Genomic DNA, 13574 nt, shown 5'->3' on the forward strand with positions numbered 1-13574 from the left:
TGGTGAGTGTGCAAACCTAACAGTGTTGCATCATTTCTGCATAAGAGTAAGTGGTACTCTCAAAATCTGTATTTCTTTATATTTTGGGGATAAATATTATCTTTAAAGTGGTACATTTTACCTTATCAGGTGCTGAAAGGACACCGAATCAGAGTTTTCATTTTATTATTTTCGTGTTGCAGAAGTTACTATTACAGGTGTTGAAGTTACTCAAAGTAGTGTAAAATGATGCCTCTGAAAGAGTGCATTTGAACACTTGTGGTGTTAGGAATTTAACTCTGTGATAGTGTTAATATTTTAACTCTGGTGTCCAGTGTTGGGAGAACACTGGACACTTGGACCCATAAATACCCCGAAACGGGTGTAAAATGTACTCCTACAGAGTATCATTTACACTGTCCAATTTGCTGTGTGTGTGTGTGTGTGTGTGTGTGTGTGTGTGTGTGCGTGTATGCGTGCATGCTCGGACGTGTGTGTGTGTGTTAAGTTAGTGTATTAAGAGTGACAGGGGACCGGATAGTGTGTGTGTGTGTGTGTGTGTGTGTGTGTGTGCGTGTATGCGTGCATGCTCGGACGTGTGTGTGTGTGTTAAGTTAGTGTATTAAGAGTGACAGGGGACCGGATAGTGTGTGTGTGTGTGTGTGTGTGTGTGTGTGTGCATGTATGCGTGCATGCTCGGACGTGTGTGTGTGTGTTAAGTTAGTGTATTAAGAGTGACAGGGGACCGGATAGTGTGTGTGTGTGTGTGTGTGTGTGTGTGTGTGTGTGTGTGTGTCTGTGTGTGTGTGTGTGTGTGTGTGTGTGTGTGCGTGTGTGTGTGTGTCTGTGTGTGTGTGTGTGTGTGTGTGTGTGTCTGTGTGTGTGTGTGTGTGTGTGTGTGTGTGTGTGTGTGTGTGTGTGTGTGTGTGTGCGACCTGATGTCCTGTGGCAGGGCTAGGCTGTAGCGGATTGTGAGGGCGGTGATGCCCTTCTGTCGCAGCTCCTTCAGGCTGAGTTTCCTCTGGGACGTCTGCTGGAGACGCGGGACCACACGCCGTACCTTCTCTCTGTCCACATCCAGTGTCCACATCACCTGCAGCAGGACACACACACACACACACATCACACACACACACACACACATCACACACACACACACACACACACACACACACATCACACACACACACACGCACACACACACACACACACACACACACACGCACACACACACGCACACACACACACACACACACACAGACACACACATCAACACGCACACACACACACACACACACACAACACACACACAACACACACACACACATCACACACACACACACACATCACACACACACACACACACACACACACACACACACACACACACCTTTACTTCATGAAGCCCAGCCTGACAAAGAGGGGACTGCACACAGGGGTGTAGCTTCCTGTAACTGTCTGTTGGTGTTCTGTGGGGCCTGGTCCCCCACACAAGAGGAAGTCCCTCACACACACACACACACACACACACGCACACGCACATACACACTCACACACACACACACACACACACACACACACGCACATACACACTCACACACACACATCACACACACACACGCACATACACACTCACACACACACACATCCACACTCCATTCACCCCTCTGCATGCTGCATGACCCCCCTCAACACCTGGAGTCAGTAGCCCACATTATGAACAGTTGCACATCACTTAAAGGACTGTATATTGCCAGACACAACAGACTTGTGGATCTCATTGCTGCTCAGATTCCCTGTGTGGCTGATGAAAAGCTGTATAAAAACACTACTGTACAGTCTGATTGGTTTAACTCACCTGCAAACACTTTTGTAGGAATACCAAATACACCAGATATTGTTGTCATATCTCAGCATTCCAGAACAGTTAAGCTATTTGAAGTAGCATGTGCATTTGATCTGTTTATGGAGGACTCTTACCTTTCTAAGACTGTAAAATAGCAATCATTAATATCTACCATCGAAAACCTTGGCTACAGATGCCAGCTTATTGTGCTAGTGTTTGGTAGTCTAGGGCATGAACACAGGCTGGCGACCAGGGACTTTGTATTGGGGGGCTACTGAAAACAAGAACCAAACAGTTGGTAAAGTACTGCTCAATTTCAGCCATTATAGGAAGCATGTTTATTTGGAAAAGGAGATGTTTTCTGTACCCCTGAAATTGTATTGTCACACATAACAATGTGCTGATGTGGTTTAATCTGTTTGATCATTCAAAAGATTTGATTCCAAATGAAAATTTACTTGTAATGTGGAATTGAATAAAGTATCTAAAATGTGTGTGTGAGTGTGTGTGTTGATGTGTATGTCTGTGTGTGAGTGCCTGCGTGTGTGTGTGTGAGTGTGAGTGTGTGTGTTGATGTGTATGTCTGTGTGTGAGTGTGTGTGTGTGTGTGAGTGTGTGTGTTGATGTGTATGTCTGTGTGTGTGTGAGTGCGTGCGTGTGTCTGTGTGTGTGTCTAATCTATTTAACATGTGCATAATGCATTGAGTGCGTGCGTGTGTGTGTCTAATCTATCTAACATGTGATGGGTGAGGGCGTGTGTGTGTGTGTGTGTCCGGGACAGCAGTGTGTGTGTCCGGGACAGCAGTGTGTGTGTCCGGGACAGCAGTGTGTGTGTCCGGGACAGCAGTGTGTGTGTCCGGGACAGCAGTGTGTGTGTCCGGGACAGCAGTGTGTGTGTCCGGGACAGCAGTGTGTGTGTCCGGGACAGCAGTGTGTGTGTCCGGGACAGCAGTGTGTGTGTCCGGGACAGCAGTGTGTGTGTCCGGGACAGCAGTGGAACCAATTTCAATCTAAATTCAAATCTTATAATATTCAATCTAAACATGGTCTCACAGCAGTAGTCCTTCAGTTCACTTTTACTCTTACAGAGTGAGCTGTGGGGTGAGTAAGAGTGCACATTGTTCTAAGGTGCAGAACACAGAATGACCTCTGGAATATATAAATAAACAAGTAAACAAATGACATAACGGCGTGTATCTGTGCCGCAGGTCAGACCTTGTCCAGTGGGATGCCGGAGCGCTGCAGGGCGCGGAGCGTGTCGTTGACCCAGAGGGCGTAGCGAGGGTGTCCAGACGGCGGCCGGCGCAGGCTGATCACCACGGAGACGTTGGCCCTGAGGGCCAGGCGGAGCAGGTCGGACAGGCTGCACACGGTCTGGTTCCCCGCTCGCCGGCGCTCCCGCGGCGACATGGACGCCACTGTCCAGAAGGGGTCATCCTGCACGACCAATCACAGTGTGAGAACTACGACCAATCACAGCGTGAGAACCCCCACTAAGGCTCACTCCACTTGGCCTTACTGTACCCTAACCCTAACTAGGGACAAAACGTATTGTACCCTAACCCTAACCCTAACTAGGGACAAAACTCAAGAAGACGCCTCTTAAACAAATGTACAAGAATTTACTACTAGTACAACACACATCTACACACATTACACAAGCACCAGTACAACACAGATCGATCTACACACATTACACAAGCACTAGTACTACACACATCTACACACATTACACATGCAAGCACCAGTACAACACACATCTACACACATTACACAAGCACTAGTACTACACACATCTACACACATTACACATGCACTAGTACAACACACATCTACACACATTACACAAGCACTAGTACTACACACATCTACACACATTACACATGCACTAGTACAACACACATCTACACACATTACACATGCAAGCACTAGTACTACACACATCTACACACATTACACATGCACTAGTACAACACACATCTACACACATTACACATGCAAGCACTAGTACTACACACATTACACATGCACTAGTACTACACACATCTACACACATTACACATGCACTAGTACAACACACATCTACACACATTACACATGCAAGCACTAGTACTACACACATTACACATGCACTAGTACAACACACATCTACACACATTACACATGCACTAGTACAACACACATCTACACACATTACACATGCAAGCACTAGTACTACACACATTACACATGCACTAGTACAACACACATCTACACACATTACACATGCACTAGTACAACACACATCTACACATTACACAAGCACTAGTACAACTGGTATTATTATTATTATTATTAATAAATCTAACCCCTGACCAGGCGCTATTAAATCTAACCCCTGAGGCGCGTGTACCTTGAGGAACCAGAGTCCTGCGTTGAGAGAGCGTAGCTCGGTCCAGGTGAAGAGGGAGGCGTCGTCCGACTGTCTCAGGGGGAAAACACGCTGCACGTCTGTGGTCCTCCTCAGCGTGCGGTCTCGCATCAGGAAGGGCACGCCGTCCAGACTGGGGGAGGTTCTTATTATTAATATTATTATTATTATTATTATTATTATTATTATTATTATTCTGTTAAACGCCCCTCATGTAGCCTGCATCAGGAAGGGCATGCCGTCCAGACTGGGGGAGATGGGAAGCACTATTGTAAGCAGCATTATGAAAGGTTGTTATGATTATTATTATTATTATTATTATTATTATTAATAATTTTATTATTGTTATTATTATTATTCTGTTAAACGCCCCTCATGTAGCCTGCCTCTCTGCTAAATGCCCCTCATGTAGCCTGCTGCTAAATGCCCCTCATGTAGCCTACCTCTCTGCTAAACGCCCCTCATGTAGCCTGCTGCTAAATGCCCCTCATGTAGCCTCTGCTAAATGCCCCTCATGTAGCCTGTCTCTCTGCTAAATGCCCCTCATGTAGCCTGCTGCTAAATACCCCTCAAGTAGCCTACCTCTCTGCTAAAAGCCCCTCATGTAGCCTATTTTTATTCCCATGAAATGGTCCTGGTTACTTCCTTATTCATTTGGCTGACACTTTTATCCGACACGTATCGGACCAGAAGGCCAGTACAAGGGCCAGTCTCCAGATTATGGGGCCAGTCTCCAGATTATGGGGCCGTCGTGGCCTACCGGTTAGGGCTTCGGGCTTGTAACCGAAGGGTTGCCGGTTTGATCCCCGACCAGTGGGAATGGTTGAAGTGCCCTTGAGCAAGGCACCTAACCCCTCACTGCTCCCCGAGCGCCGCTGTAGCAAGGCAGCTCACTACTCCGGGTTAGTGTGTGCTTCACCTCACTGTGTGTTCACTGTGTGCTCACTAACTCACAGATGGGATAAATGAAGAGACCAAATTCTTTGCAAGTATACTTGATCTGATTTACATTTACAGATTACTACCAAGTCTCCAGTCTCCCGATTACTACAAGGCCAGTCTCCCGATTGCAGATGGGAATTGAACCCACAATTTTCCAGACTACTGCATGCTCACCCAGGTCTTTAGCCGCTATGCTAGTAGCGCCCCAATGCAGATGGTTAGACGCGCACCTGACATGACAGCCCCAAAGATGCAGATGGTTAGACCAGTGGTCCCCAAACTTTTTCTTCCGAGGATCAGCTCACTATGCCTGGCTCTAAGAGAGGGCCAGCTCACTATGCCTGGCTCTGAGAGAGGGCCAGCTCACTATGCCTGGCTCTAAGAGAGGGCCAGAAACTCGGAGTATATCAGTAACCATAAATAGCTTAGTGCTGTGAACAACAGCAGTCTACCTTAGTTGAATATTCCATTACATTTAATCATAGGCTATTGCAATTTAATACCATTGTTAGCTGTGTTTATATTGCCATCATGCCATATCAGTGTAAAATGTAGCTCAAATGAAATAATACTAATAATAGCATTCTCAAAACTATAAGCAGGGAGTCCCAAAAGTATATTTTGAACTCTGAACTTTGCATACACAGCTCAAGTTGTGAACAAGCAATATCCTACAAATTTAAAGTTCTCAAACTATGAGTTTTATGAAGTGGTGGCAGAAACATCTGAAATGACCACCATTCTAACTTTCACTCACTTGATGAGAACTTTGTAAACTCTGTTTGAATATTTGAACGAGTGAATAAAAAATATAAATAATTATACTAGAAAGTTCCAGAATTATGACTTGAATAGAAGTTAGTTATTTATTAACAATTAATTGATAAACTTTTAGAATACTATGAGCACTGATGCAGTCAGCAGAGGCCTCTTACATTGTTTGCAGGTACAGTAGGCCTACTATACATTTCATTCCGTTTTCGATGGCAAACGCGAAACAGCGCCAAAACAACCACCAGTGGACAAAAAGAGTATTACATGTGTACTGTTAAGACCCGCCATAGAGAATGAAGGGGGGAAATTACGGAGGTTATAGTTTGACGATGTCGTACTCCCGTGCGGGCCGGATTCTATATACCACGGACATGTTTTGGGGGGCCACCTAAAATGAGGTGGCGGGCAGTATCCGGCCCGCGGGCCGTAGTTTGGGGACCACTGGGTTAGACAGTTAGACGCATACCTGACATGACAGCCCCAAAGATGCAGACGGTTAGACGCGCACCTGACATGACAGCCCCAAAGATGCAGATGGTTAGACGCGCACCTGACATGACAGCCCCAAAGATGCAGATGGTTAGACGCGCACCTGACATGACAGCCCCAAAGATGCAGACGGTTAGACAGTTAGACGCGTACCTGACATGACAGCCCCAAAGATGCAGACGGTTAGACAGTTAGACGCGTACCTGACATGACAACCCCAAAGATGCAGACGGTTAGACGCGCACCTGACATGACAGCCCCAAAGATGCAGACGGTTAGACAGTTAGACGCGCACCTGACATGACAGCCCCAAAGATGCAGACGGTTAGACAGTTAGACGCGCACCTGACATGACAGCCCCAAAGATGCAGACGGTTAGACAGCTAGACGCGTACCTGACATGACAGCCCCAAAGATGCAGACGGTTAGACGCGCACCTGACATGACAGCCCCAAAGATGCAGATGGTTAGACGCGCACCTGACATGACAGCCCCAAAGATGCAGATGGTTAGACGCGCACCTGACATGACAGCCCCAAAGATGCAGACGGTTAGACAGTTAGACGCGTACCTGACATGACAGCCCCAAAGATGCAGACGGTTAGACAGTTAGACGCGTACCTGACATGACAGCCCCAAAGATGCAGACGGTTAGACGCGCACCTGACATGACATCCCCAAAGATGCAGACGGTTAGACAGTTAGACGCGCACCTGACATGACAGCCCCAAAGATGCAGACGGTTAGACACGCACCTGACATGACAGCCCCAAAGATGCAGACGGTTAGACAGTTAGATGCGTACCTGACAGCCCCAAAGATGCAGACGGTTAGACGGTTAGACAGTTAGACGCGTACCTGAAAGCCCCAAAGATGCAGACGGTTAGACAGTTAGACGCGTACCTGATAGCCCCAAAGATGCAGACGGTTAGACAGTTAGACGCGTACCTGACATGACAGCCCCAAAGATGCAGATGGTTAGACGCGCACCTGACATGACAGCCCCAAAGATGCAGATGGTTAGACGCGCACCTGACATGACAGCCCCAAAGATGCAGACGGTTAGACAGTTAGACGCGTACCTGACATGACAGCCCCAAAGATGCAGACGGTTAGACAGTTAGACGCGTACCTGACATGACAACCCCAAAGATGCAGACGGTTAGACGCGCACCTGACATGACAGCCCCAAAGATGCAGACGGTTAGACAGTTAGACGCGCACCTGACATGACAGCCCCAAAGATGCAGACGGTTAGACAGTTAGACGCGCACCTGACATGACAGCCCCAAAGATGCAGACGGTTAGACAGCTAGACGCGTACCTGACATGACAGCCCCAAAGATGCAGACGGTTAGACGCGCACCTGACATGACAGCCCCAAAGATGCAGATGGTTAGACGCGCACCTGACATGACAGCCCCAAAGATGCAGACGGTTAGACAGTTAGACGCGTACCTGACATGACAGCCCCAAAGATGCAGACGGTTAGACGCGCACCTGACATGACATCCCCAAAGATGCAGACGGTTAGACAGTTAGACGCGCACCTGACATGACAGCCCCAAAGATGCAGACGGTTAGACACGCACCTGACATGACAGCCCCAAAGATGCAGACGGTTAGACAGTTAGATGCGTACCTGACAGCCCCAAAGATGCAGACGGTTAGACGGTTAGACAGTTAGACGCGTACCTGAAAGCCCCAAAGATGCAGACGGTTAGACAGTTAGACGCGTACCTGATAGCCCCAAAGATGCAGACGGTTAGACAGTTAGACGCGTACCTGACATGACAGCCCCAAAGATTCAGACGATTAGACAGTTAGACGTGTACCTGACAGCCCAAAAGATGCAGACGGTTAGACGGTTAGACAGTTAGACGTGTACCTGACAGCCCCAAAGATGCAGACGGTTAGACAGTTAGACAGTTAGACGTGTACCTGACAGCCCCAAAGATGCAGACGGTTAGACAGTTAGACAGTTAGACGTGTACCTGACAGCCCCAAAGATGCAGACGGTTAGACGGTTAGACAGTTAGACGTGTACCTGACAGCCCCAAAGATGCAGACGGTTAGACAGTTAGACAGTTAGACGTGTACCTGACAGCCCCAAAGATGCAGACGGTTAGACGGTTAGACAGTTAGACGCGTACCTGACAGCCCCAAAGATGCAGACGGTTAGACAGTTAGACGCGTACCTGACAGCCCCAAAGATGCAGACGGTTAGACAGTTAGACGCGTACCTGACATGACAGCCCCAAAGATGCAGACGGTTAGACAGTTAGACGCGTACCTGACAGCCCCAAAGATGCAGACGGTTAGACAGTTAGACGCGTACCTGACAGCCCCAAAGATGCAGACGGTTAGACAGTTAGACGCGTACCTGATAGCCCCAAAGATGCAGACGGTTAGACGGTTAGACGGTTAGACAGTTAGATGCGTACCTGACAGCCCCAAAGATGCAGACGGTTAGACAGTTAGACGTGTACCTGATAGCCCCAAAGATGCAGACGGTTAGACAGTTAGACGCGTACCTGATAGCCCCAAAGATGCAGACGGTTAGACGGTTAGACGCGTACCTGATAGCCCCAAAGATGCAGACGGTTAGACAGTTAGACGCGTACCTGACATGACAGCCCCAAAGATGCAGACGGTTAGACGGTTAGACGCGTACCTGATAGCCCCAAAGATGCAGACGGTTAGACAGTTAGACGTGTACCTGATAGCCCCAAAGATGCAGACGGTTAGACAGTTAGACGCGTACCTGACATGACAGCCCCAAAGATGCAGACGGTTAGACAGTTAGACGTGTACCTGACAGCCCCAAAGATGCAGACGGTTAGACGGTTAGACAGTTAGACGTGTACCTGACAGCCCCAAAGATGCAGACGGTTAGACAGTTAGACAGTTAGACAGTTAGACGTGTACCTGACAGCCCCAAAGATGCAGACGGTTAGACGGTTAGACGCGTACCTGACATGACAGCCCCAAAGATGCAGACGGTTAGACGCGCACCTGACATGACATCCCCAAAGATGCAGACGGTTAGACAGTTAGACGCGCACCTGACATGACAGCCCCAAAGATGCAGACGGTTAGACGCGCACCTGACATGACAGCCCCAAAGATGCAGACGGTTAGACAGTTAGACGCGTACCTGACAGCCCCAAAGATGCAGACGGTTAGACGGTTAGACAGTTAGACGCGTACCTGAAAGCCCCAAAGATGCAGACGGTTAGACAGTTAGACGCGTACCTGATAGCCCCAAAGATGCAGACGGTTAGACATTTAGACGCGTACCTGATAGCCCCAAAGATGCAGACGGTTAGACGGTTAGACAGTTAGACGCGTACCTGACATGACAGCCCCAAAGATGCAGACGGTTAGACACGCACCTGACATGACAGCCCCAAAGATGCAGACGGTTAGACAGTTAGATGCGTACCTGACAGCCCCAAAGATGCAGACGGTTAGACGGTTAGACAGTTAGACGCGTACCTGAAAGCCCCAAAGATGCAGACGGTTAGACAGTTAGACGCGTACCTGATAGCCCCAAAGATGCAGACGGTTAGACAGTTAGACGCGTACCTGACATGACAGCCCCAAAGATTCAGACGATTAGACAGTTAGACGTGTACCTGACAGCCCAAAAGATGCAGACGGTTAGACGGTTAGACAGTTAGACGTGTACCTGACAGCCCCAAAGATGCAGACGGTTAGACAGTTAGACAGTTAGACGTGTACCTGACAGCCCCAAAGATGCAGACGGTTAGACAGTTAGACAGTTAGACGTGTACCTGACAGCCCCAAAGATGCAGACGGTTAGACGGTTAGACAGTTAGACGTGTACCTGACAGCCCCAAAGATGCAGACGGTTAGACAGTTAGACAGTTAGACGTGTACCTGACAGCCCCAAAGATGCAGACGGTTAGACGGTTAGACAGTTAGACGCGTACCTGACAGCCCCAAAGATGCAGACGGTTAGACAGTTAGACGCGTACCTGACAGCCCCAAAGATGCAGACGGTTAGACAGTTAGACGCGTACCTGACATGACAGCCCCAAAGATGCAGACGGTTAGACAGTTAGACGCGTACCTGACAGCCCCAAAGATGCAGACGGTTAGACAGTTAGACGCGTACCTGACAGCCCCAAAGATGCAGACGGTTAGACAGTTAGACGCGTACCTGATAGCCCCAAAGATGCAGACGGTTAGACGGTTAGACGGTTAGACAGTTAGATGCGTACCTGACAGCCCCAAAGATGCAGACGGTTAGACAGTTAGACGTGTACCTGATAGCCCCAAAGATGCAGACGGTTAGACAGTTAGACGCGTACCTGATAGCCCCAAAGATGCAGACGGTTAGACGGTTAGACGCGTACCTGATAGCCCCAAAGATGCAGACGGTTAGACAGTTAGACGCGTACCTGACATGACAGCCCCAAAGATGCAGACGGTTAGACGGTTAGACGCGTACCTGATAGCCCCAAAGATGCAGACGGTTAGACAGTTAGACGTGTACCTGATAGCCCCAAAGATGCAGACGGTTAGACAGTTAGACGCGTACCTGACATGACAGCCCCAAAGATGCAGACAGTTAGACAGTTAGACGTGTACCTGACGGCCCCAAAGATGCAGACGGTTAGACGGTTAGACAGTTAGACGTGTACCTGACAGCCCCAAAGATGCAGACGGTTAGACAGTTAGACAGTTAGACAGTTAGACGTGTACCTGACAGCCCCAAAGATGCAGACGGTTAGACGGTTAGACGCGTACCTGACATGACAGCCCCAAAGATGCAGACGGTTAGACGCGCACCTGACATGACATCCCCAAAGATGCAGACGGTTAGACAGTTAGACGCGCACCTGACATGACAGCCCCAAAGATGCAGACGGTTAGACGCGCACCTGACATGACAGCCCCAAAGATGCAGACGGTTAGACAGTTAGACGCGTACCTGACAGCCCCAAAGATGCAGACGGTTAGACGGTTAGACAGTTAGACGCGTACCTGAAAGCCCCAAAGATGCAGACGGTTAGACAGTTAGACGCGTACCTGATAGCCCCAAAGATGCAGACGGTTAGACATTTAGACGCGTACCTGATAGCCCCAAAGATGCAGACGGTTAGACGGTTAGACAGTTAGACGCGTACCTGACATGACAGCCCCAAAGATTCAGATGGTTAGACAGTTAGACGTGTACCTGACAGCCCAAAAGATGCAGACGGTTAGACGGTTAGACAGTTAGACGTGTACCTGACAGCCCCAAAGATGCAGACGGTTAGACAGTTAGACAGTTAGACGTGTACCTGACAGCCCCAAAGATGCAGACGGTTAGACAGTTAGACAGTTAGACGTGTACCTGACAGCCCCAAAGATGCAGACGGTTAGACGGTTAGACAGTTAGACGTGTACCTGACAGCCCCAAAGATGCAGACGGTTAGACAGTTAGACAGTTAGACGTGTACCTGACAGCCCCAAAGATGCAGACGGTTAGACGGTTAGACAGTTAGACGCGTACCTGACAGCCCCAAAGATGCAGACGGTTAGACAGTTAGACGCGTACCTGACAGCCCCAAAGATGCAGACGGTTAGACAGTTAGACGCGTACCTGACATGACAGCCCCAAAGATGCAGACGGTTAGACAGTTAGACGCGTACCTGACAGCCCCAAAGATGCAGACGGTTAGACAGTTAGACGCGTACCTGACAGCCCCAAAGATGCAGACGGTTAGACAGTTAGACGCGTACCTGATAGCCCCAAAGATGCAGACGGTTAGACGGTTAGACGGTTAGACAGTTAGATGCGTACCTGACAGCCCCAAAGATGCAGACGGTTAGACAGTTAGACGTGTACCTGATAGCCCCAAAGATGCAGACGGTTAGACAGTTAGACGCGTACCTGATAGCCCCAAAGATGCAGACGGTTAGACGGTTAGACGCGTACCTGATAGCCCCAAAGATGCAGACGGTTAGACAGTTAGACGCGTACCTGACATGACAGCCCCAAAGATGCAGACGGTTAGACGGTTAGACGCGTACCTGATAGCCCCAAAGATGCAGACGGTTAGACAGTTAGACGTGTACCTGATAGCCCCAAAGATGCAGACGGTTAGACAGTTAGACGCGTACCTGACATGACAGCCCCAAAGATGCAGACGGTTAGACAGTTAGACGTGTACCTGACAGCCCCAAAGATGCAGACGGTTAGACGGTTAGACAGTTAGACGTGTACCTGACAGCCCCAAAGATGCAGACGGTTAGACAGTTAGACAGTTAGACAGTTAGACGTGTACCTGACAGCCCCAAAGATGCAGACGGTTAGACGGTTAGACGCGTACCTGACATGACAGCCCCAAAGATGCAGACGGTTAGACGCGCACCTGACATGACATCCCCAAAGATGCAGACGGTTAGACAGTTAGACGCGCACCTGACATGACAGCCCCAAAGATGCAGACGGTTAGACGCGCACCTGACATGACAGCCCCAAAGATGCAGACGGTTAGACAGTTAGACGCGTACCTGACAGCCCCAAAGATGCAGACGGTTAGACGGTTAGACAGTTAGACGCGTACCTGAAAGCCCCAAAGATGCAGACGGTTAGACAGTTAGACGCGTACCTGATAGCCCCAAAGATGCAGACGGTTAGACATTTAGACGCGTACCTGATAGCCCCAAAGATGCAGACGGTTAGACGGTTAGACAGTTAGACGCGTACCTGACATGACAGCCCCAAAGATTCAGATGGTTAGACAGTTAGACGTGTACCTGACAGCCCAAAAGATGCAGACGGTTAGACGGTTAGACAGTTAGACGTGTACCTGACAGCCCCAAAGATGCAGACGGTTAGACAGTTAGACAGTTAGACGTGTACCTGACAGCCCCAAAGATGCAGACGGTTAGACAGTTAGACAGTTAGACGTGTACCTGACAGCCCCAAAGATGCAGACGGTTAGACGGTTAGACAGTTAGACGTGTACCTGACAGCCCCAAAGATGCAGACGGTTAGACAGTTAGACAGTTAGACGTGTACCTGACAGCCCCAAAGATGCAGACGGTTAGACGGTTAGACAGTTAGACGTGTACCTGACAGCCCCAAAGATGCAGACGGTTAGACAGTTAGACAGT

General features: G+C 49.0%; 1 protein-coding gene across 2 annotated transcripts in view; it reads right to left on the reverse strand.

The window, feature by feature from the left end:
• Positions 1–13574, reverse strand: part of gdpd5a (glycerophosphodiester phosphodiesterase domain containing 5a) — a 75571-nt gene that overhangs the window by 19705 nt on the left and 42292 nt on the right. For both annotated transcript variants that reach the window (XM_076274418.1, XM_076274419.1), the window contains exons 10-12: positions 4218–4368; positions 3041–3262; positions 915–1072 (exon numbers count right to left, since the gene is read on the reverse strand). In XM_076274418.1, the coding sequence (XP_076130533.1) occupies positions 915–1072; positions 3041–3262; positions 4218–4368 (531 nt within the window). The remainder of the gene's footprint in view (positions 1–914; positions 1073–3040; positions 3263–4217; positions 4369–13574) is intronic.

The sequence above is a fragment of the Alosa pseudoharengus genome, unplaced genomic scaffold (assembly GCF_046254945.1).
Source record: "Alosa pseudoharengus isolate Yale_2024_CS ecotype anadromous, Long Island Sound unplaced genomic scaffold, YU_APseudo_1.1 YU_APseudo_1.1_scf_8, whole genome shotgun sequence".
NCBI classification, from domain to species: Eukaryota; Metazoa; Chordata; class Actinopteri; order Clupeiformes; family Clupeidae; genus Alosa; species Alosa pseudoharengus.